General features: G+C 35.3%; 1 protein-coding gene across 1 annotated transcript in view; it reads left to right on the top strand.

Moving 5' to 3' along the window:
* The window catches only part of EAF2 (ELL associated factor 2), a 36,926-nt gene extending 15,850 nt beyond the window's left edge, over positions 1-21,076 (top strand). Inside the window, exons 3-6 of the mRNA XM_047874441.1 lie at positions 1,109-1,245; positions 4,009-4,154; positions 14,685-14,945; positions 19,706-21,076. Coding sequence (XP_047730397.1) covers positions 1,109-1,245; positions 4,009-4,154; positions 14,685-14,945; positions 19,706-19,752 — 591 coding nt within the window. The 3' untranslated portion in view covers positions 19,753-21,076. The remainder of the gene's footprint in view (positions 1-1,108; positions 1,246-4,008; positions 4,155-14,684; positions 14,946-19,705) is intronic.
* The last annotated feature ends 3,887 nt before the right edge of the window (positions 21,077-24,963 follow it).

Below are 24,963 nucleotides of genomic sequence, written 5' to 3'. Positions count from 1 at the left end.
AGAGCAAGAAAGAGAATCTCAACACAGGGCACAAACCCACCAACCAAGAGATCATGGCCTGAGCTGAAGTCAAGAGCTGGACACATAACCAACTGAACCACCCAGACACCCCAGGAAAAAAGCTTTACTTTTTAAAAACTGTTTCAAAATGTGGACAGCAGGTATAGAGATTATGAAGGCTTTATTTAACTTTGGATCAAAGTGTTCATATTGTTCATATTCAACATCCATTTAGTATCTCTGAAGCATTTGTTACTTTAGGTACTAGGAGAAATAAATAAAACAACCAAAACTATGATCTAGTCTTTATTCTTCAGGAATTCAAAGTACAACAATGTATTATAATTTTAAGATACATTCTATTCTAAGTAGAAATGCAAATATCTTTAAGAAGAATATGGTGCAAATCTCTTATCAACTGTAATTTGGAGTCCTTGGGTTACTATCTGGGAGTATCTTATTCATTTATTCATCTATTTCTTATATTTCCTGTAAACTGATAGATATATCTAAAGGCCGAATGTGAGTTAGACTGTGTGTGTGTGTGTGTGTGTGTGTGTGTGTGTGTGTGTGTGTGTGTGTTTTAGGCAAGATACTTTATAGGTGATGCTGTTTACTTTCTTTCATATCACATCGTGCAGGATATTATGTCTGGTTGTCCCACTTTTAATGATGCTAAAATTAATTGGTGAGTTTAGTGTAATAGTAATCTGCATAGGGAAGCACCACTTTAATAAAATAACAAGATTTTAAAAACTAAACTAATGAAGGAAGAAGAAGGTGGGTAGGAGGTGTGATTCAGGGCTTCTGTTCCCTTATCTGTAAAATATATTATGCATTAGAATTGAACCCCAATTGTCTGTTGTTGACAATCTTTAATGACACAGGGCAAGTACTTCCTCTGTTCCCTTTTCTCAGTAATAGCAGGTTTGAGACCTCAGCCTTGCTTCATCTCTTTTTTCCTACGAATCCTTGTTAGAGTAGTAAACTTAGGTAGTTAGGTGACTTGAGGTATAACATAGGTTGAGAAACACAGAAGATCTTGAAGGCCTTCCCAAATGATTTTCTATGACAGATTTCAAGTAATAATATTTAACTTTTTAAACAGGGCTCAACTCCACCAGTAACTGTTTTCAAAGGTTCAAAGAAACCTTACTTAAAGGAATGCATTTTAATTATTAACCATGATACTGGAGAATGTCGACTAGAAAAACTCAGCAGCAACATCACTGTGAAAAAAACAAGGTATGTAGGGGGTCCCTGGGTGGCTCAGTCAGTTAAGCGTCTGACTTCAACTGAGGTCGTGATCCCACAGCTCGTGGGTTTGAGTCCTGTATTGGGCTCTGAGCTACCAGCTTAGAGGCTGGAACCTGCTTCAGATTCTGTCTCTCTTCTCTCTCTGCCCCTTCCCCATTCACACTCTGTCTCTCTCTCTCTCAAATATAAATAAACATTAAAAAAAAGTAAAAAAGAAAAAGATATGTGGTTTATGAAATAAACTACTTTATCAACAAAGAAGTTGCTAAGGAAATATTAGTGAAAAAAAGTATTGGGTTAAGTCACATTATTATATAAAGTTTCTTTCTTTGTGGTACAAAATGTTTTAATCTTTTTCCAAGTTTAAATTTGGCGGAGATCCTTAGCCAAAAGCTTTTATCACTTCTTCCTATGATATATAAAAGCTTTCTTTGTTTCTGAATGTTTTCTATATGCGTAGGTATACATTTTATTCTATTGTAGATACTTTCATAAAGCTGAACTGAAAGAAGCCATTATACACTCTCCAAAATAATTTCATCATCATTAGTAAAAACTTATTGAGCACCTAGAATATGTAAAGAACTAGAAAAGGAAAATTTCCTATACAAATACTAGCTTCAACATGTCTGCATTTTAATTGAATTAACAGATCATTCCATTTAAAAAGTCAGTAAGAATATAGCTATCTCAAATTCTTGTTTGCAAATAGGTGGTGCATTGTCATGTAATGTAAGAGACCTACACTAATAGCCATACAAAGAATATAGGCAAAAATTGTTCTCGGACTTAAAGGAATGGAGAAGTTCTCATTGATTGGAACATTTGGGAGTCTTTATTGATGTCTTGAGAGGTTAAGAATTTGAAGGGATACATGCACCCCAATGTTGATAGCAGTATTATCAATAATAGCCAAATTATGCAAAGAGCCCAAATGCCCATCAACTGATGAATGGATAAAGAAGATGTGGTATGTATGTATGTATGTGGTATGTGTGTGTGTGTATACACACACACACACATATATATACACAACATATATATATATATATATATATATATGTGTGTGTGTGTGTGTGTGTGTATATACACACACACAATGGAATGTATATAACATATATAATATTATATATATATACATACACACACAATGGAATGTATATATATATAACGTATATAATATTATATATATATATATATTCATACACACACACAATGGAATATTACTCAGCCATCAAAAAATGAAATCTTGCCATTTGTAACAATGTGGATGGAGCTAGAGAGTATCAGGCTAAGCAAAATCAGTCAGAGAAAGACAAATACCATATGATTTCACTCATATGTGGAATTTAAAAACAAACAGTCATTGCCAAAAAAAGAGAGAGGCAACCAAGAAACAGACTCTTAACCATAGAGAACAAACAGTTACTGGATGAGAGGGAGGTGGAGGATGAGTTTAAATAGCTGATGGGATTAAGGAGAGCACTTATGAGTACAAGCTGTTGTATTGAAGTGTTGGATTACTAGATTGTACACTTGAAACTAATGTTACACTGTATGTTAACTAACTGGAATTTAAATTACAAAAAGAAAGAAAAAAAAGATTTAGGGCTTTTCCTCCCAAACATACTTGATAAGACTTACTATGGGTACTTGTTAAATGTGAGTTTCCAAATTCAACTTCAGATCAGGGAAGGACCCTTGGAAGCTCTTTTTTTATTATCCCCTTCCTGCTTAGGTAATTTTTATTGGTAGGAAAGTTTAGAAAATATTTAATTGATCAGAGAGAACATGAAGTTGTAGGCAAGGTTTGAAAGCAGGGATATATCTGACTTATTTGGAGCCAATGAGTAGGATCTGTTTAATAGAGCAATAATTTGTTTCTGTGCCTGTGTATAAGTAGATTGACATGCTTACATTTGTTTAAAACATTAATCCACCAAACAAGCTGACTAAAATGAAACAATGTGGGAAACAGAAAAATGAATAAATCACAATTTTTGAAAGTAGGAATGAAGAGAACAGTGAGGTTCTAAATATTCTGAAGGAAGAACTGACGGGATTTGGGTGATTGGCAATTGAAGAGACAGAAGTGAAGCATAATTGTATTATATACTCTGTTCGCAAAAGCATTGAAAAGAAAGTATACAAATCTCCTTTAGTAATGTGTCTTAAAGTTAGGAATAAAAAATATGAAAGAGGGGCACCTGGGTGTTTCAGTGGTTAAGCGTTCAGCTTCATCTCGGGTCATGATCTCACGGTTTGTGGGTTCCAGCCCCATGTCGGGCTTCTGTGTCTCCTCTCTCTGCTCCTCTCCCATTCGTGCTCTGTCTTTCTCTCTCAAAAATAAATAAACATTAAAAAAAATTTTTTTATATGGAAGTGATTTTAACAAATGATAATTTTAGAATTTAGGGGGCATGTTGTACTTGTTATACACTTATGTATAATTTCAGTTTATTTTAGTCATTTGTGTATGTCTCATCTCTTCAATTTTGAGCAGTTTTGTTTTTATTCACATCTGTATTCCCTCAGTGGATCTGTGTATATGCCATACGTATAGCAGAGTTCAATAAGTGTTTGTTAAATAACTATTTGTTAAAAAATGAACTAAATTCATGCTTTAATTTTTGAATATCATTTTAAAGATTTCTAGAGAAAAGAATAAGTGGTCAATTTTAGTAACTTTGTTAGTTGTAATTGTTAAATTTCTATCGTCCCTGTTTTGACCTTTGATATTCTGAATTGCAGAGTTGAAGGAAGTAGTAAAATTCAGTATCGTATAGAGCAACAGCAACAACAAATGCGGAATTCAGCTAGAACTCCCAATCTTGTAAAACATTCTCCATCTGAAGACAAAATGTCCCCAGCATCTCCGATGGATGATATTGAAAGAGGTAAAATCTAAGTTTATATATAATTCCCCTTATAATAAATTATTAAGAATTACTGGGTGAAAATTTTTATTTTAATTAACAAGGGAGCTGATTTAAAATTTGTTTTAATGTTTATTTTTGAGAGAGAGAGAGAGAGTGTGTGTGTGTGTGTGTGTGTGTGTGTGAGCAGAAGAGGGACAGAGAGAGAGGAAAACACAGAATCTGAAGCAGGCTCCAGGCTCTGAACTGTCAGTACAGAGCCCAATGCAGGGCTCGAACCCATGAACTGCAAAATCATGATCTGAGCCCAAATCAGTTGCTTAACCGACTGAGCCACCCAGGTGCCCTAATGAGAGAACTGATTTTAAACTGTCATTGAGAGCATAACATTTTTTGTAATTATGGGTTTTTCTGGGGGAAGAATGTAGTTTATGATTTAGGGTATTATGTCAGTAAGACTATATCTGTAGAACATAATTTATATCTTTTGTTATTATCCAGGGTGAAAAAAGTGACTGTTTAGATATCTGTAACTGGAGTTTCTTTTTTACAGTTGTGATGATTTAGATTGAATTCCTCACAGCATTTTTCTGTCAAAGTTATTTTATTTATAGCCAGACTGTAAATATCTAAGATGTAACTAGACCAATAGGGAAGTGAGGAGATGTAATAACATGTAGTAAGTTCTTCTGAATTGCAGCTCACTTCTCAGCAGGAAGGTGTTTCTAGGGAGGCATAGTCCTTTTGAAAGTAAGGAAACTGAAATCTCCATTATTTTTTTCTAGCTTCAGGCTGGGTGTCTGTGGTATACTAATTGTGGTAGGAGTAAAACTCTGGTCACCTGGTTACAAAGTATATTTGCTTCTACACTTTTCTTTCATAATTTGTATACAGTTCTCCAATTCCACTTGCTCCATTCTAGGCCCACTATAGCATTAGTTCCCCAACATATTAGTGTTCTTTTTACAAACAGCAAAGAATATACACACTTAAAACCCTTGTTTCTACAAGGAATCTTGAATTTTCTTTTATTATTATATCATATCTGATTTCAAAATGGATTTGAATTATGATGTCATTCTATTCATGTATATAATAAAATACTGGAATAGAAAATCAAGATATTGAAGGGGAAGAGGATTTGCTAATTATTTAAAATTATTTAAAAACAGACAAATACCATATGATTTCACTCATACGTGGAATTTAAGAAACAAAAAACATAGGGGAAGGGAAGGAAAAATGAAATAAAAACAGAGAGGGAAGCAAACCCTAAGCAATAGAGAACTAACTGAGGGCTGCTGGAGGGGCAGTGGTGGGGGGATGGGCATTAAGGAGGGCACTTGTGATGAGAACTGGGTGTTACATGTTAAGTGATGAATCACTAAATCCTACTCCTGAAACCAATACTACACTATATGTTAACTAACTTGAATTTAAATAAAATCTTGGAAGAACAAATAATAATACAGTGCAAGAAGAAATCCCTCTTTGTTTTTTAGCAGAGACCTTAATAAAAGCATTGTATTGAAGCATTGGATTCTAGAGGATAAGTTATCATCATCTTATAAGGTTTAATGATTTCAAGGTCTAATTTTATTTAAGAAATTACCTTGAGATGTTTGTATAGCATGTTATCTAGACTGTCTTCTTTTAAATATTTTCCTGACCCTTCTATGCCAATGTCTATTGCTATGGTTGAATCATCTTTTCAAATTTATGACTAGATGTCTGGCAGTTGTACTAGTGTTTCTGTGGTTTAATTTACATTCACATCTTTGAGCTGTCTGGGATTTTTGTTTAAAAAATAAGATGAGGGACACTTGGGTGGCTCAGTCAGTTGAGCATCTGACTTTGGCTCATGTCATGATCTTGCAGTCCATGAGTTCAGGCCTCATGTCAGTCTCTGTGCAGATAGCTCAGAGCCTGGAGCCTGCTTCGGATTCTGTCTCCCTCTCTCTCTGCCCCTCCCCCACCCACATGCATGCTCTGTCTAAATAAATAAATAAACAAACAAACATTTAAAAAAAAAGATGAGAATCCAAATTTTTCCCCCTCCCCAAGAGTATGGATGAATAGGTATTAACATAGAATTAATAAATATGGTATTGTTAGAGAGTGTATATTGATACCCATTTATTGATATCAATTGATATAATTGATATATATATCAAATGATATAAAGACATGATTTCTTCTGATATGAAAACCATTTTTTTCAATTTTTTATTCAAATTCCAGTTAATCAACATATAGTGTAATATTAGTTTCAAGTGTAGAATTCAGTGATTCAGGTGCCCTCCTTAATACCCTTCACCCATTTTACCCATCCCTCTGCCCACCTCCTCTCCAGCAACCCTCAATTTGTTCTCTAAAGTTAAGAGTATGTTTCTTGGTTTGCCTCTTTTTCTTTCCCCCATACTGATCTATTTTGTTTCTTAAATTCCACATATGAGTGAAATCATGTGGTATTTGTCTTTCTCTGACTTTTTTGCTTAGCATAATATTCTCTAGCTCCATCCATGTCATTGCAAATGGCAAGATTTTATTCTTTTTTTATGAATGGGTAATATTCCATTGTGTATATATGCCACATCTTCTCTAGCCATTCATCAGTCATTGGACATTTGGGCTCTTTCCATAATTTGGCTATTGTTGACAATGCTGCTATAAATATCAGGGTGCATGTGTCCCTTAGAATCAGTATTTTTGTATCCTTTGGGTATATACCTTGTAGTACAATAGGTGGATCATAGAGTAGTTCTCTTTTTAACTTTTTGAGGAACCTCCATGCTGTTTTCCAGAGTGGCTGCACCAGTTTGTATTCCTACCAACAATGTAAGAGGATTCCCCTTTCTCTGCATCCTCCCCAACATCCGTTGTTTTCTGTGTTGTTAATTTTAGCCATTCTGACAGGTGTGAGGTGATATCTCATTGTAGTTTTGATTTGTATTTCCCTGATGGTGATATTGAGTGATATTGAGCATCTTTTCATGTGTCTGCTAGCCATTTGTATGTCTTCTTTGAAAAAGTCTTTTTTATTACGTGCAGAATTTCAATATGGATTTAAGTCTATTTTACAACCTAAGATATGCAAGGGCCAATGAATATGTGAAAAATTGATCAGACTCACTAGTGCTTTCAAAATTTAAATTTTAAAATTAAGGAATATTTTTTTCACTTATGAGCTTGGCAGTAACTAAAACATTTGTTAACATCCACTGCCAGGTGAGGAGAGAAAGAGAAATAAGTTAACATCCACTGCCAGGTGAGGAGAGAAAGAGAAAGACTCCAAAGACATCTTTGGAGTCAGACTGCTGAAGTTCAAATCCTGGCTCAGTCACTTAGCAGCTGTATAGCCTGGGGAAATTTATTTAACCTCTTATTTCTCTTTGTGTATGTTTCCTCATTTGTAAAATAGAGGTAATTATTAGGGTTGTTGAGAGGATTAAATAAAGAAATACCTATAATGTGCCTAAAGCAGGCACTGGGAAATGTTAAAATATTAGCTATTATTTTAACTCCTTTTTTTCTTGTTCCTTTGTTTATTCATTCATTAATGTCTGCTCTTCAAAAAAATTCTTCCTTTCTTTGACTCATTTTGAGTTTGCTCTGTTATTCATATAATTGGATGGTAAGCTCATCTATGTTGAATTTACTTTTGTATTCATTTAAGACTATAAATATATCTCTGAGTATCACTTTAACTGCATCAGTAGATAAGTAGCTCTTCCACTATAGTTGAATTCTAAAAATCTGTGTAACTTCAACTCTTTGACCATTATTTATAATTATGTTTTATGGTTTCCAAATATGAGGAATTTAAGAAAAATCTGAAGGTGGGGGCTTAAAACAATAACAACATATTTTCTGATCATAAATCATCAATTTGTGTAGAGCTCAGTGGAAATAGTTCATTGTTGTTTCACATGGTGTCAGCAGGAATGACAAGTCTAACATCTGGAATTTTTTGAGGGCTCAGTTGTTCACAGTGTCTGCCAGTTTGATGCTGGCTTTGGCCTAGACCTTTCCAGGGGTTGTCAGCTGGAAAACCTACACATGGTTTGTGCTCCAGGTGGCTAGGACTTCCTTACGACATAGTGGCTGGGTTCCAAGAGTAAATGTCAAGATAGGAAAAAAGAGGAAAAAGAGGATACAGGAGAGAGAGGTGAAAACTTTATCTTTTTAATTGCATGGTTTCAGAAGCCTAATTTTTTGATGCTATTATAAATGCTTTCATTTTGGGGTGCCTGGGTAGCTCAGTCAAACGTCCAACTCTTGATTTTGGCTCAGGTGATGATCTCATGGTTTGTGAGTTCAAACCCTGCATTGGGCTCTCTGCACTGACAGTGCAGAACCTGCTTGGGATTCTTTCTCTCTGTACCTCCCCCATTCACTCAAAATAAATAAAAAAACTTCCTGTTTCTCTCAAAATAAATAAATAACTTTAAAAAATGCTCTTATTTTATCATTTTAATTTCTAATTGCTCATTGCTAGTCAATAGGAATGCAACTGATTTTTGTATATTTTTCCTGTATCTTTTAACTTCGGTAAACTCACTATTTTAATAGGTTTTTTTTGTGGATACCATCAGATTTTGTACATACACAATTATGTCATTTGTGAATAATGACAGTTTTACCTCTTCCTTTCCCATCTGGATGGCTTTTATTTTATTTTTTGACTTACTATACCAATTAGAACCTTGAATACAATATTGAATAGAGGTGGTATGAGTGAAAAACCTCCTTCTTCTGACACTAGCAGGAAAACAGTCTCTTAGTATTTTGTACGATTTAAGCTGTAAATTCTTCCTAGCTGTCTTTCATCAGTTTAACTCCCTTTTACTTCTCTTTTGCTGAGAGTTTTTATCAAGAATGACTTGAAATTTGTTAAATGTTCTTTTTGCTGTTTTGAGATGGCTTTTACTTTTTATTTTTTAATATAGTGAATTATATTGATTGATTTTTTGAAGGTTTGTATCCCTGAGAAAGCCCCACTTGTTCATGATGTATTGTACTTTTAATATAGTAGTGTTTCTCATCCTCAGCAATAATGGCATTTGGGGTTGGAAAATACATTGTCAGAGGCTGTCCTGTGCATTGTAGGATGTTTAGCATCATCCCTGGCTTCTACCACCAGTTGTAACCACCAAAAATGTCTCCAGATATTGTCAGATGTCCCCCTACTGAACAAAATCATTCCTGATTAAAAGCCATGTTAGATATTGTTAAATGCGGTTTGCTAATTTTTTTTTAATTTGTGCATCTGTGTTCATAAGGGACATTGGTGTGTGTGTGTGTGTTCTCTTGTAATGTCTTTGTTGGGTTTTGATATCAGTAAACTCTGATATCAACTTAAGTAACAAGTTGGAAAGTATTCCTTTCTTTTTAATAATCCGGAAGAGTTTATATCACACTGGTATTATTTATAACTTAAATGATTGGTAGAATTCATTAGTGAAGCCACCTGTGCCTGGAAATTTGTGTGTGGAGTTGGGGTGGGGGTTGGGTTTTAACTACAAGTCAATTTCTTTAGAAGGCTTAAGAATATTCAGATTATCTGTTTCTTCTTGAGAAATTTTAGTAGTTTGTGCCTTTTAAGGAGTTGGTGTATTTCTTCTTATTTATCAAATTTATGGGCACAGAATGGTTCACAGTATTCCTTCCTATCCATTTAATGTCTTTAGGATCTGTAGTGCTGTCACCTGTTTCATTCCTGACGTTAGTAATTTATGTCTAGTGTCTTGTTTTTCTTGATAAATATGGTTGAGTTTTGTCAATACTATTTATATTCTTAAACAATCAGCCTTCAGTTTATTTTCACTATTTTTTTTTCTGTTCTCTTTCCTTAGTTCTTGCTTTTACTATTTTTTCCCTTCTACTTACTTTGGTTTTAATTTGCTCTTCTTATTTTCTAGCTTCTTAAGGTACAAGTTCTTAATTGAGACTGTCTTTTTTCCCCCAAAATATAATCATTTCATGTTTTAAATTTCACCCTAAGCTGTACTTTAGCTGCATTCCAGAGATTTTCATTTTGATCTTCATTTAATTTGAAGTATTTTCTAATAGCTTTTTGCTTCTTTGTCCATGGATTTTTTTAATAATTGTGTTTACTTCACAAATATTTGAAGATTATGTTCTATTTATAAAATTAAAATTTTATTTTGTTTTGACAGAACAGATACTCTGTATAAATTCAATTTTTTTAAATGTATTGTGGGACAAGACAGCATAGATTTATCACTCCCTGCTTCTCCCTACAAAGTAAAACTATAAACTCTGGAAATAATGCAAAAGACAACCAAAGGCCAACTCTGAAAGGTAGAAATTGGAGGGTCATCTGGTTAGGGAACTCAGGAAGGACTAGAGGAATAGTAGAGTCAGGGCATGATAAAATATTCCCCTCCCAGATGATGATGGTTCAGGGCCAGTATGTCTTGACCCCCAGTTTAGCTATAGAAGGTATTCCAGATAGGCTCATTCTTCCCCTGGATTAAAAGTCCAACAACACCAGGGTAGCCCGGATAAGGAAAACAAGAGAGATGGATCAGAAGTCCCACTGACAACTTGTGACCAGGGAAAGTACTCTCCTTTTTCTTCAGGTCTGAGATTCCACTCCACCACCCAGAGATGCTCCGCAGCAGGGTATACTGGCAAGAGGTAGGGCAGGGTCCCATATTTGTTTCAGATGTAGAGTTTAGTGATTCAACACTTACATACAACACCCGGTGCTTAATCCTCATCACATGTTTAATCCATCCCCACACCCACCTCCTCTCCAGCAACCCTCACTTTGTTTTCTATAGTTAAGAGTATATTTCTTGTGCCTCTCTTTTTTTCCTTATGATTGTTTGTTTTGTTTCTTAAATTACACATGAATGAAATCGTATGGTATTTGTCTTTCTCTGACTTATTTCACTTATCATAATACTCTCTAGCTCCATCCATATTGTTGCAAAGGGCAAGATTTCATTCTTTTTTATGGCTCAGTAATATTTCATTATACACACACACACACACACACACACACACACATACACACACATATGCACACCACATTTTCTTTATCCATTCATCAGTTGATGGATATTTGGGCTGTTTCCATACTTTCCCTATTGTTGATAATGCTGCTATAAACATTGGGGTGCATGTATCCCTTTCAGTTAATATTTTTGTATTCTTTTGGTAAATACCTGGTAGTGCAATTGCTGTATCATAGAGTACTTCTATTTTTAACTTTTTGATGAATCTCCATACTGTTTTCCAGAGTGACTGCACCAGTTTGCATTCCTACCAACAGTGTACAAGGGTCTCCCTTTCTCCACATCCTCACTAACACTTTTGTTTCTTGTGTTGACTTTAGCCATTCTAATAGGTGTGAGGTGATATTTCACTGTAGTTTTGATTTATGTTTCCCTGATGATGAGTAATGTTGAGCATCTTTTCATGTGTCCATTGGCTATCTGTGTGTCTTCTTTAGGAAAAGGTCTATTCATGTATTCTTCCCATTTTTAATTGGTTTATTTGGGGGTTTTTTGATGTTGAGTTTTATAAGTTCTTTATATATTTTGGACACTAACTCTTTATCAGGTATGTCATTTGCAAATATCTTCTCCCATTCTGTAGGTTGCCTTTTAGTTTGGTTGATTATTTCCTTTGCTGTGCAGAAGCTTTTTATTTTGATGTAGTCCCAATAGTTTATTTTTTATTTTGTTTCCCTTGCTTCAGGAGACATCTAGTAGGAAGTTGCTATGGCCAATGTCAAAGAAGTTAGATACTGTCTAGGTTCTCCTCTAGGATTTTAATGGTTTCATGTCTCACATTTAGGTCTTTAATCTATTTTGATGTTATTTTTGTGTATGGTGTAAGAAAGTGGTCCAGTTAAATCTTTTGCATGTTGCTGTCCAGTTTTCCTGACACCATTTGTTGAAGAGACTTCTTTCCCATTTGGATATTCTTTCCTGCTTTTTCAGAGATTAATTGACCATATAGCTGTGGGTTCATTCTGGGTTTTCTATTCTGTTCTATTGACCTGTGTGTCTATTTTTGTGCCAGTGGCATGGTGTCTAAATTTGCTAAGAGAGCAGATCTTAGGCTTTCCATCACACACACACACACACACACACACACACACACACACACACACAGAAACTATGAGGTGTTGGATATGTTAATTAACTTAATTATGATAATCATTTCACAATGTATATGTTTACCAAAGCATTAAGTTGTACATTTTGTGTTTTTTCCTCCTACCAAAAAAGTGCTTTAATAGTTAGAGATTGTCTAAAGTTCTCTCACAGAAGTCAATTGATTTGCATATTTCTCTTCAGTCAAAGCTAGGACACCCAGAGTGAGAACCCCCAGGAGCAGCCAGTCTCATGCAGGGGCCCAGGTAGGGGCTATCAGGAGAGCAGGTTGCAGGAGCTAGGCCAGGAGGCCATTCAGGAGATGACCTTTAGGCTCAGCTTGTGCCCCTCCAGGACCTGCAGGCAGTCCTGTCTCCTACATCCAGTAGGTGTCGTACAGGACCAGCTGTTCCAAGGCACAGCTGAGCTTCTGGAGGCTCTAATCAGCTGCTAGATGCCTGGGTCACACATGTAGTTGTCGCCTGAGGTCCCACTTGCACGGGCTGTGGTTGGCCAGTGGGTGGGAGGCCAGACTGCAGTAGCCACTCTCAGTCAAGTCGCATTCCCCAGCTAAGGCACCCACAGCATGGTGCCAGGCTGGCCCATGACCTGGCATAGTTCCTGAATGCCAGAGTACCCAGCTTGTTGTTGCTCATCTACAGCTCTACAAGATTCTGTTTTGAGTTAGCATCATGTTGAACTGGTGGGAGCAGATAGCTGTAAGCTGTAGGACTTTACCCATGAAGAATGCAGCTGGCAGCTAGGCTCTTACAGGCTCTCACACAGCAGCCAGGCACCCTGTCCTCCAGTGCATTGCCCAGAAGGTTCAGCTCTTCAGGTTTACCTTGGCCCTAAGGACATGGCACCGGTCTCTGCAGCTCTTGGTGGTGATGTCACAGTCCCAGAGCCATAGGGCCCTGAGCCAAGAGCTGGGGTGTAGCAGCCTGGGGCACAGCTGGACAATGCCCAGGTCGCCCAGCTTGTCACCCAGTTCCAGCTCCTTCATTGAAGCCTTGGAGGCCATGGTGCCACACAGATCCTTACCTTTGGCCTATGTGAGACCACAGTTCTCCATCATCAGCGCCTCCAGCTAGCAGGTGGAGTCCATGAGGCCCTGGCACAGTGCCCTGGGGCTGTCCGGGTAGATGTCGTCATTGCTCACCGTGAGCTCCTTGGAGTGCTGCTTGGCCTTCAGCACCAAGGCTAGGGGCTCACAGCTGGCCACTGGCAGTTTGCAGAAGCTCTTTGCAGAGCAGCTAACAGGACTGCATATGCCAGTGGGTTGTCACTGAGGTGCAGTTCACACAGGATGGGCACTGAGTGCAGCATGTAGGGCAGAACCCACAGCCGGCCTCCATTAGGCAGCAGTTCTGGAGGCTGAGCTTCTGTATCTTGGAGGTGGGGCTCTGCAGGCCCTGGAGCACCAGGTGCAGACCAGCATCACCCAGCTCTTTGGTGTAAAGGCTAAGCTTGGTCAGGGAGGGGTTGGCCTAAAGGGCAGAGGTAATATCCTTGCAACACACCTGTGTCTGTGAGGACCCTGTTGTCCAGCCTGACCACCTCAAATTGCTGAATCAGAGAGGCAGGAGCTCTGTCCACCCAGCATCACTCAGCTGTTCACGCTGAATGTCCAGATTCCTGGTTCAAGGCAAAGTGGTTTTTTTGGCTGAGCCACTTTATGCCAGGGCCAGAAGCCTGTTGTACATTTAAATGTATACAATTTTGTCAATTATATGTCAAAAAAGCTGAAAAAAAAAAAGAAATTCATCTGTAGGTATTGCATTGCATTATATATATATTTTAGGATAAGAGGAGTTGGAGGATTGTCTCTGCAAAAATAGATTTTCATTTTTATAGTTTTAAGTTTTCACATTCTTTATTTTATTTGAATTACATACATATTTAAGTATAATGGTATAAAAATGTAGTATTTCGATTTAGGCACTGCCTATGTCTTTTCATTTTTCCCAACATTGAAGTATGGCTTGTTTTGGTGGTAGAGGAGCTTTTTAAATAAAATGCTTTAGGGGTGCCTGGGTGGCTCAGTCAGTTAGGTATCTGACTTCAGCTCAGGTCATGATCTCAAAACTCATGGGTTTAAACCCCACTTTGGGCTGTGTGCTGATGGCTTAGAGCCTGGAGCCTGCTTCAGATTCTGTGTCTCCCTCTCTCTCTACCCCTCCCCCACTCACATTGTCTCTCTCAAAAAAAACATTTTAAAAAATTTAAGTAAAATGCTTTAAATGCTCTAAATGTATATATATATATATATATATATATATATATATATATATATATATATATCTCATTTATTCCTCATCAACAGTCTCTTAGAAGCTAACACATTCAAAATTTACTTTATTTAATATCTATGTTTAATATTATTTATTTAACCTATTAATTTCTGCTTTATTTTCAGAACTGAAGGCAGAAGCTAGTCTAATGGACCAGATGAGTAGTTGTGATAGTTCATCGGATTCCAAAAGTTCATCATCTTCAAGTAGTGAGGATAGTTCCAGTGACTCAGATGATGAAGAGTGCAGATCCTCTCCTTCTGATCCAGGGACTTATATCTCAGGACATCCTGTCATGTCTGCCATGCCACAGTGCAGGATTCCTGATATGGATGCTGGCCGGAATAGATCTCATGACAACAGTGGCCTTCTGATGAGTACTTTAAGTGAGTATATGTAAATATGAGTAATTGGAAAAGTAAGAATTCACTGTGGAGCCATAGTGATTATGATCTAAAATTTGGATTAAAAGAATAAAACTCTTACTTTATTCATTTGGTACTATGGTTAATCATTACCTGTTTGTTGAATCATTCCCTTCCTTTTGACACTGTGACATTGTGTCTTATTGGTTTTTCTCCTGTCTCTCTCGATACTTTTCTCTGTCTCCTTTGCCAGTTTAGAATCTTCTACTCTCATTAGAGCTGGAGTTCCCCAAGCAAGGCTTAATTCTAGGCCCTCTTTCCTTTTTCCACATTCTTTCCCTAGGTAATCTCCTCCATATTTTTGTTGTAATCAATACTTACATATAGATAACTTGTAAATTTGCATCTCTGACCTGGTCCTCTGAGCTCTAGAAACAGATAGGTCCAACACCATCTTTCAGGAAAGGCATTCCAAATTCACTTTGTCCAAAAACCAACTTATAATCATTGGCTCACTGTGTTTCCTCTTAGTGAAAGGCAGGATTCATAATAATACAATCCAGAAGCCTAATTGTATATAAGGATTTACTTCCTCTCCCTTTTTGTAGCATAGTCAATCCATCATCAAGTCCTATTTATTTTACCTCCTTAATATTTCTCAAATTCATCTACTTCTCTGCATCTCCACTGCTATTACTCTAGTTCAACTTACCGTATTTCTTGCATTTCACTCTGCAGTGATGTTCCAACTGGTTCACCCCCTTATCTACTCAAACCCAGTTTTGATCCATTATGTATATTGTAGCCATATTGCTCTTTTCATAATTCAAATATAATCTGTCACCCCTCCTGCTTTAAACTTTTCAATGACTAGTACAGTTGAACCTTAAGCAACACAGGCTTGGACACTGCAGGTCCACTTTACGTGGTTTTTTTTTTTTAATAGATTTTTTTTTCAGTACTGTAAATGTATTTTCTTTTCCTTATAATTTTCTTAACATTTTCTTTACCTTGATTTATTATAAGAATATAGTATATAACACATATAGTAGTATATAGCATACAAAACTGTGTTAATTAACTACTTATATTATTGGTAAGGCCTCTGGTCAACAGTAGTTACGTTGTTGCGGAATGAAAAGTTATATACAGGCTTTTCACAACAGAGGGTCATCTCCCCTAACCACTCCCGCATCAAGTGTCATTTGTAATTTCTTCTATGATAGAGACAAAACATCTTAACATAATGGTCTTACTTTTTTTGTTCTAGTAACATTTACCTAATTTTTGCCGCTATACTCAAACCTTTCACCCATATCAGGGCCGTTAAACACTGCTGTTCATTCGGCCAGAAACACTTCCTTCTTTTCATGTAGTTAACTTTTTCTCCTTTAGATTACAGTTCAAGACACACTTTGTCAAGGATACCTTCCTGACAAGGTCAGATCCTCCTTTTTGCAGAACTTCAGAGCAATATCTTGCTTATGTCAATTGTCATAATTATAAATTTATATCTTTTGTGTGATTTGCTTTCTTCTGAAGTTTAAGCTGCAGGAGGAGACCAGTCTTGTTTATTTTTTCACTTATCATTGAGTACTAGCACCTAGCACACAACCTGATACATAGTAGATGCTCAATAAATACATTTATTTATTTATTTTTATTTTTTTAATGTTTTATTTATTTTTGAGACAGAGGGAGACAGAGCATGAGCAGGAGAGGGGCAGAGAGAGAGGGAGTCACAGAATCCGAAGCAGGCTTCAGGCTCTGAGCTGTCAGCACAGAGCCCGACTCAGGGCTCAAACTCACAAACCGCGAGATCATGACCTGAGCCGAAGTCAGTCAGATGCTTAATCGACTGAGCCACCCATGCGCCCCACTCAATAAATACTTTTTAATAAAAGCATACAGGTTGATACTCTCAGGAGGAAAATGGGACTCTATGTGTATTTAAAGCTAATCTCAACTGTGTTAATTAATAATGATAAAGAAAACGACTGACTCTAGCTAGCTGTATAACAGAACAGATCCAGTTTCATTCTTTTGCATATATTTGTCCAGTTTTCCCAGCACCATTTATTGAAGAGGCTATTTTTCCCCATTGTATATTCTTGCCTTCTTTGTCATGATTAATTGACCATATAAATGTGGAGTTATTTCTGGGCTGTCTATTCTGTTCCATTGATTTATGTGTCTATTCTTCTGCCAGTACCATACTGTTTTGATTATTATAGTTTTATAGTATATTTTGAAATCTTTAATGAATAAATTTAGAATTGAGAGGAGCAAGACACCATTCAACACACCATGTCAACAATTTTTATCTTTATTTAACTTGTTGAAATAAGGATTAGAAAGCATTCATATCACTAATATGTTTTCCAAAACAAATACAAAAATCTTTGTGAAGTAAAGATTTAAAATAAAGATATAACACTATTTCAAAAAGATATGTGCACCCTATGTTTTTGCAGCATTACTTACAACATTTAAAGTAACATTTAAAAAAATGTAAAGTCTTCTTTCAGTTTACATAATAGTTCATTAAATTTCAGTAAATTTTAAGTCTGTGCAAAAGAATAGTTTATAAAACTGAAATTAGGTTCCAGCCTTAAAATTACGAACAGGTCTTCCAGGTACATGAATATACTAGTGGACTTTGAAAAGCTTTGCACAATGTGGTAGAGTTCTTTATTGTGTAAGACTTGTTCCTACATTGTAATACATTTAGCATTCCTAAATTCCCCTCTCACTAAATGCCACTAACAATCTGCAAATCATCCAAACAACACTTCAAATAAATTTCTGTGCCATCTCTAAGGGATCAGTATTGCTGTCATTGAGAACCACTGGCTTAGGAATCTGAATGCATTTGCTATGGGTACACTCTTTTTTCCAAGTCACAGTTACCATTTTGATTGAAAATATATTTCCTTTGCTAGTATGCCATGTTCAAAGGCTAATCTGGATACCTGCAAGTCAACTGAATATTTTAACAGCACGGTGATACTATGCATATAACCCATACAGCATGAAGTCTATTACAAAAGTAGAACTCGGGACATTGGGTTTGACTTAAGAAACTCATACTATGGGGATCGTGTCAAGTTGAACATTCTTATGCCATACACTAGTTGTGTAATAAATGGAAACTTAATCCTTAAAAATTATAAAATGGTCATGCACAAAAGAAGCTTTAGCAGATTTCTTTATCAAATAATGTAATAGTTCTGGAGTTCATGCAGTGAACTGAGCTGTCTTGCAACAACTTATATATGGCCTAGAAACCACTTCTCTTAAACTGGGTATTAACTTCAAAATATGCCAGCTTTTTGTTGATTTTGGACTAGTTTAAAAATACAAGAATATTTTTAACCATTGTAATTTACTACCCAAATGATATTATCCAATTCCATACCTTCAAATAAACCCCTGCAGTGACTCCCAAATCTTTATTTCCAGCTCCAACCTCTACCATGTCAGACTTATATAGCCAATTGCCCATAGCATATATACTTGAAAATTTACTAGGTATCTCAAATGTGTCAATGTGTCAAATGTGTTGAAAATTGAACTTGTAATTTTTTCACATAATCTTGTTCCTCTGGTATTTCTCATCTCAGTAAATGATACCACCATCCAGTTGTTTAGATCAGAAATGCCAGGAGTCATTCTTCAATTTTCTCTTTCTCTCATGCCCTAAATCCAATACTTTTGATAGTCCTGTAAGTTCTATCTTTATATTTTAATCCTGACTGCTTAGCACCAACTCCACCTGAGCCACCTGAATCAAAGCCAGTATTATTTCTTATGTGAGAAACTCTGATACGATTATAGTGTATTATAGTGTATTCACTGATCTAAAACAGTTCAAGTCAATTGTCTGCTTAAAATTTTCTGATGACTCCCATTACATTTCAACCAAAACCCAAAGTTTTTATCATAACCTAGAAACCATGGTTTTCTGGACATCTTCCTGACCTCATTTCCTATCATTCTCTTCCTCATTCATTCCACTTCAGCCAGCAAACACAAGCATGCTTCTGCCTTAGGATATTTGTATTTCCTGTTCAGGCTTGACAGTACCTGCCCTCTTTCCACAGTTTTATGACTTTCTACATTTGGATCTCTGTTCAAATGTCATCCTTCAAGGAGACCTGCCAACAACTATCATATCTAAAATAGCACCTTCCACCACTCTTCCATCACTAATCTTCATTTTTTCATAGTATTTATCCCTACTTGACATCATATTATATATTTGTTTGTTTACTGTCTGTTTCCCCACTGGAATATAAATTCCATTACTGTAAGCGCATTGATGAATTACAAAAGGAACCAATGATGAATTACTCTTAAAATATACTACTTAATGTTTTGACTGAATTTGATGTAAAAAAAATTATGTAACTTTTTCACTCTTCAAAATGATGTAGGCTGATCTAAACCACATTTTTTTCTCATTTCCTGATGTAATTAAATCAGTGGGGTAAAAAGAAAAGTGGTGTTGGTATGTGCAAGAAGACTAAAAGAGATGCCAGGTGATACTAAAACTATGCTGAAGATTGATGTTTTCTTTACAAGCAATATTAATTTTTCAAATTACTAATGAAGTGACTAAATTATAGAATAAGCAATCTGATTATTAATGACAAAATGCTAACTAAATGGGATCACTCGGTGTTACATTTTGTATAATATTTATGTTCATCCAAAAATAAATATATTAAATATGAAAATATTAAATAATTACTACAGTTTTGCTATTTTTTTTATTTTAGGAAATGATTTGCAGCTGAGTGAATCAGGAAGTGACAGTGATGACTGAAGAAACTTTCAGCTATATATATAAAATTTGTAAGACGTGGGATAATTTATATTAAGAGTAAAAATTCCTAAGACTGAAGAAAATGTATCTTAACTTTTGATTATAAAAGAAATTAAATTTGATTCAGAATTTTCAGTTGATATGATATTTTTTACCTTTTCTGAGTACTAGCATTTTCATGTGCATTCCATTTCCAAGGTTTTACACATGAGAAAACAGAATTTAGGTAATTTGCCCACATATTGTTAGTTGACAAGTGGCAGATCAGGTGTTCTAGAGTTCAAGTTCAATGTTCTGTTTTATCACACTGCTGTCTCCAATTGTGAAATGTCAAAACAATTTATTTATAATGGTTTTAATGGTATCTCTGAGCCTTTTATATATGATAATCCTTAGATTTTGGTTGAAAATATTTAAATTCTTAACAAAATTAAGCTATAATTTAGAATAAAAGTAAAGCTAGATAATTGTTTTAATGAAACTGTTTTTGTATCTCATAATATTTTTTTAATTTTGCTTTTGAGAGAAAAATAAGCAGTTAAGTGTTAAGTAGATAAATATTACTTACATCTGTAGTATTTTTGAATTTGGGGGAAATGATAAATATTATAGTTGAAAGCCAATGACCATAGCAAGTTCTTTTTTTTCTTTTTTTAAGTTCTTTTTTTTTTAATTAAACTTCACTTTTTAGAGAAGTTTTAGGTTCATAGCAAAATTGAGCAGAAAGTACAGAGAATTCTCATATACTCCCTGTTCCCCAACCTCCCCCACTATAAACATCCTGCACCAGAATGGTATGTTTTTACAATTGATGAATCTTACATTGACACATCACCCCAAGTCTATAGTTTGCATTAGAGTTCACTCTGCATTGTACATCCTATGGGTTTTACAGATGTATAGTGATATGTATCCACATTGTAGTAGTATACAAAATCATTTCACTGCCCTAAAAATCCTGCACTCTGCCTGTTCATTTATTTCTCCCCCACCCCCAACCCCTGGCAGCCACTGATCTTTTTACTGTCCCCTTAGTTTTGCCTTTTCCAGCATGTCATAAAGTTAGAATCATACAGTATGCTGCCTTTTCAGATTGACTTCTTTCACTTAAATATCCATTTAAGTTTCCTCCATATCTTTTTCATGGCTTGATAGTTCATTTCCTTTTAGTACTGAGTAAACATTATATTGTCTGGATGTATCAAAGTTTACTTATTCACCAACCTACTGGAAGAATTTTCCTTGCTTCCAAGTTTTGGCAATTCAAGTTGAATAAAATTTTTTCATAATTACCTCTTACCATAGGAATTTTGTAGTTTATTTTTTTTTAAATCCTTACATTTTGGTTTTAATCTCTCCTACTTTCTTCTCTCTCTCTCCCTTCTTCTCTCTTCAGCTAATCTATTTGTATATTCATTTTTATATCTTTTTTATTCATCAATACTTATCTAGAAATACAGCTGTATCATTTATTACTTAACTAAAGCAAGCTCAAAGAATATTACTCAGCCATCGGAAAGACTGAAATCTTGCCATTTGCAACGATGTGGATGGAGCTCGAGTGTATTATGCTAAATGAAGTAAGTCAGTCAGAGAAAGACAAATACCATATGATTTCACTCATATGTGGAATTTAAGAAACAAAACAGATGAACATACAGGAAAAGAAAAGAGAGAGAGAGAAACTATAAAAGACTCTTAACTATAAAGAACAAACTGAGGGTTGATGGAGGGAGGGAGGTGCAGGCTGGGCTAAATGGGGGATGAGCATTAGAGAGAGATTTGTGATGAGCACTGGGTATTGTATGTAAGTGATGAATCACTAATTCTACACCTGAAACCAAGTTTACCATGTATATTAACTAACTAGAATTTAAATAAAAACTTGAAAAAAAATAAAACAAGCTTGAATATTTAAAGTAGCTAGTAAAACAAGAATATCATTCTAACATAGGAATACAAATTATAATGGTTTTTGCTGAAAGTCGTTATGCTGAGATTTCTTTGACTAGTGTTTACTCTATCAGAAATGAATACGTGGTGGTATGAGCTGATAATGCTGGCTACATTAACAGTATGTTCTCAAACTATACCTCTTGCAATCAAAACAGCTCATCCTCTCTTCCCCCTATTATTTCCCCTGTAAATGAAACACGTTCTTAAAGACTTTTTTTTTATAGTGTGAATACCTAGAGTATCATTCTCTATACCCTTTAAGGATAAATATAAGTACAATAAAACCTTGGTTTGCAAGCATAATTAATTCTGGAAATATGCTTATAATCCAAAGCATTTGCATATCAAAGTGAATTTCCCCATAAGAATAATGGAAACTCAGATGATTCGTTACACAACCCAAACTATTCATATAAAAATTATTACAATACTGTAATACAAAATAATAAAGAAAATATAAAATATACAGAAAAATAAACAAATTAACCTGCACTTACTTTCGAAAACCTTCATGGCTGGTGTGAGGGAGACAAAAGAGAAGAGGGTTATTGTATAGAATGAATTTGACTATCACTAACAGAATCACTGCTATCTATTGGCTCAATGGAATCTTTTTCTTTTCATACAGCTTTAACAGGGAACCTATCCAATGACAAGTACTTGCTTTTGCCTCCTTTTGAGGATTTCACAGAAATGTGATATTGCATTGATGATCACCCACAATCCCGCAGCAAGAGAAAGAGAAGAACCATTGGCTTAGTTGTGATCATGTGACATTTTACATCATGTACTACTCATATTGGAAGACATCTCTTGTTTACCAAGTTAAAATTTATTAGAAATGTTTGCTCATCTTGCAGAACACTTGCAGAACAAGTTACTCACATCCAAGGTTTTACCGTAGTTTAAAGAGGAATGAAATAATATCTCCCATGCCTCCGTACCTCCTCATTGGATGTGTTTTCAGACATTGAAATGCAGGGAGCTATGGATGAGACAGATTCTCAGATATGAGGTTCTCTGTCAGAATCATCTGATGATCCTGACATGATGCCAAGTAAATATCTTTTCCCCATCTTCATTGAGATATAATTGACATATAACATTGATAAGTTTAAGGTGTACAATGTGATGATTTGATACACATATATATTATGAAATTAATACTACAATAAGGTTAGTTGACATAAGGACATGTCATGTTACTTTACCTGTTCTGAATGGTTTGATGAAAATGATGATGATATAAGCATGCAAGTAGGAAAAGTAAGTTGGCTACAAAGGAACAAAAATCAATGGGTTTGAACCATTCCATAATACTATGCTAAAACACTAAAGTTGGGAAAGCTGCACCTGCACAAGGATATGAGTGTGACCTATAAATAGTTTATGCATTAAATGTCATCCATAATTTGGTAAGAAAGTGTTCTTAGACATGCCAGAATTTGCGAATTATATCATTCACATATAATCCCTATACTTTCCAATTTGTTAAGAGATGGGTCAAAATTAAGAACTCAAGAATGGAAAAAACAATTCATTGAATCATTATTTATAATAGCCAAGCTATGAAAACAACCTAAGTGTTCATTGATGGATGAATGGTTAAAGAAGATGTGCACATACATAATGGACTACTACTGAGCCACAAATAAAGAATGAAATCTTGCCATTTGTAGCAACATGGATGGGCCTTGAGTGTATTAAGTGAAATAAATCAGAGAAAGACAAAAAAAAAAAAGAATGGAAAAAAAACATCATAACAATATTCTAAGAAGGTTGATAGCTCTCCTACCCACCCTGCCCTCATGAAGGGGACTCACTCAGTTTGTGGGAGTAGGGGACATTCATGCCCTGCAACATTTTATGAGGAAGTGACCTCACAGATGCTGGCCAGTGGAGAAGAGCCAAGAGCTTAGCCCTACTAGCCTGAGGTTGTAATCCTAATTAGGGCAATGACATTTGAGAATAGGCTATGTGCATGCACCAAGCTATTCACACACTCCTGACTAACCCTAGGGCTATGTACATGTGCATAAGACACTGAAAAGGGCCTGATGAAAAGCAAAATCTGGAAAGACTTGAAAACAGCCTGAACTTTGGACACACTCCCCCATACATACAGATCCATCAGCAAAGGACAAAGCCTTAGTGATTCAAAATGTTTGACTTATGAACTCTGCCCAGTCTTGGACTTTTCTGAGTAAAACATACTGCTTCACTTCCACTTTCCAAATCTCACTCAGGTCTTTCTGGCCTAGAGCCATCTAAAGAATATGATTCTTGGAAACACGTTCCTAGTTTAAACAAACTTGACAATAAACAACCTAAAAACTGGGAGCAACTCAAATGTCCATCAACACAAGAAGAAGGAAATGAACTGTGGCATATTTGTACAGTGAATTCTACTGAACAATAGGAAAAAAAAAAACTTGTCACAGACAACGAAATAGACGAGTCTCACAGTCAAACACAAAGAATACAAATAGTATTACTCCATCTATGTGAAATTCAAAACTGACAAAACAAATCTATGGTGATAAGTCAGAATAGTGATTACTTTGGGGAAGGAGGGTTTGGCTGGGAGACAGAAGGGAAGCAGCAAGTATTATTCTAGCACTGAGGTGCTAGAAATACATATACATATTTTATATTAAGTGGGTGATGGTTGTGTAGTGTAAAAAAAATTACATTTGTGTAATGTAAAAAAATGGAGTTTTACACTTAAGATTTGTGCATTTTAGGTTATACTTAATTTTAAAAGTCCAAAAAACAATATCAATAGAAAAAATATTTGCAATGCATAATAATATTATAATATGAATGGCAGACCATTAATATCAATAAATATAGATTTTATAAACTTACAAGAAGGGGTAAAACAACTCGCTAAGAAAATGAGCAAAGGAAATGGATAGGCAGTTCTAAAAATTATAAAAACATACATTTTTAGCAATCTCACTTCTAGATATTTATCCTTTAGATATATTTGACTTACATTAAAGGTTATTATGACACTATTATTAAAAATAGGAAACTCAAAACAACCTGGATATGCATCTTTTAGTTAGTGATTTTTGGAGTTATTTATATAGCCTGGACACAAATCCTTTGACAGATATATGTAATATGAATATTTTCTTGCACTCTATGAGTTGAATTTTCACTCTTAATGCATATTTTGGTGAACAAAACTTCTTAATTTTAATACTGTCCAACATATCAATTTTTTTTCTTTTATGGTAATGTATTTTT

The sequence above is a fragment of the Prionailurus viverrinus genome, chromosome C2 (genome assembly GCF_022837055.1).
Source record: "Prionailurus viverrinus isolate Anna chromosome C2, UM_Priviv_1.0, whole genome shotgun sequence".
NCBI lineage: Eukaryota > Metazoa > Chordata > Mammalia > Carnivora > Felidae > Prionailurus > Prionailurus viverrinus.
Note: the sequence above shows the minus strand (reverse complement) of the source record. Positions and strands in the feature narration are given on the sequence as shown.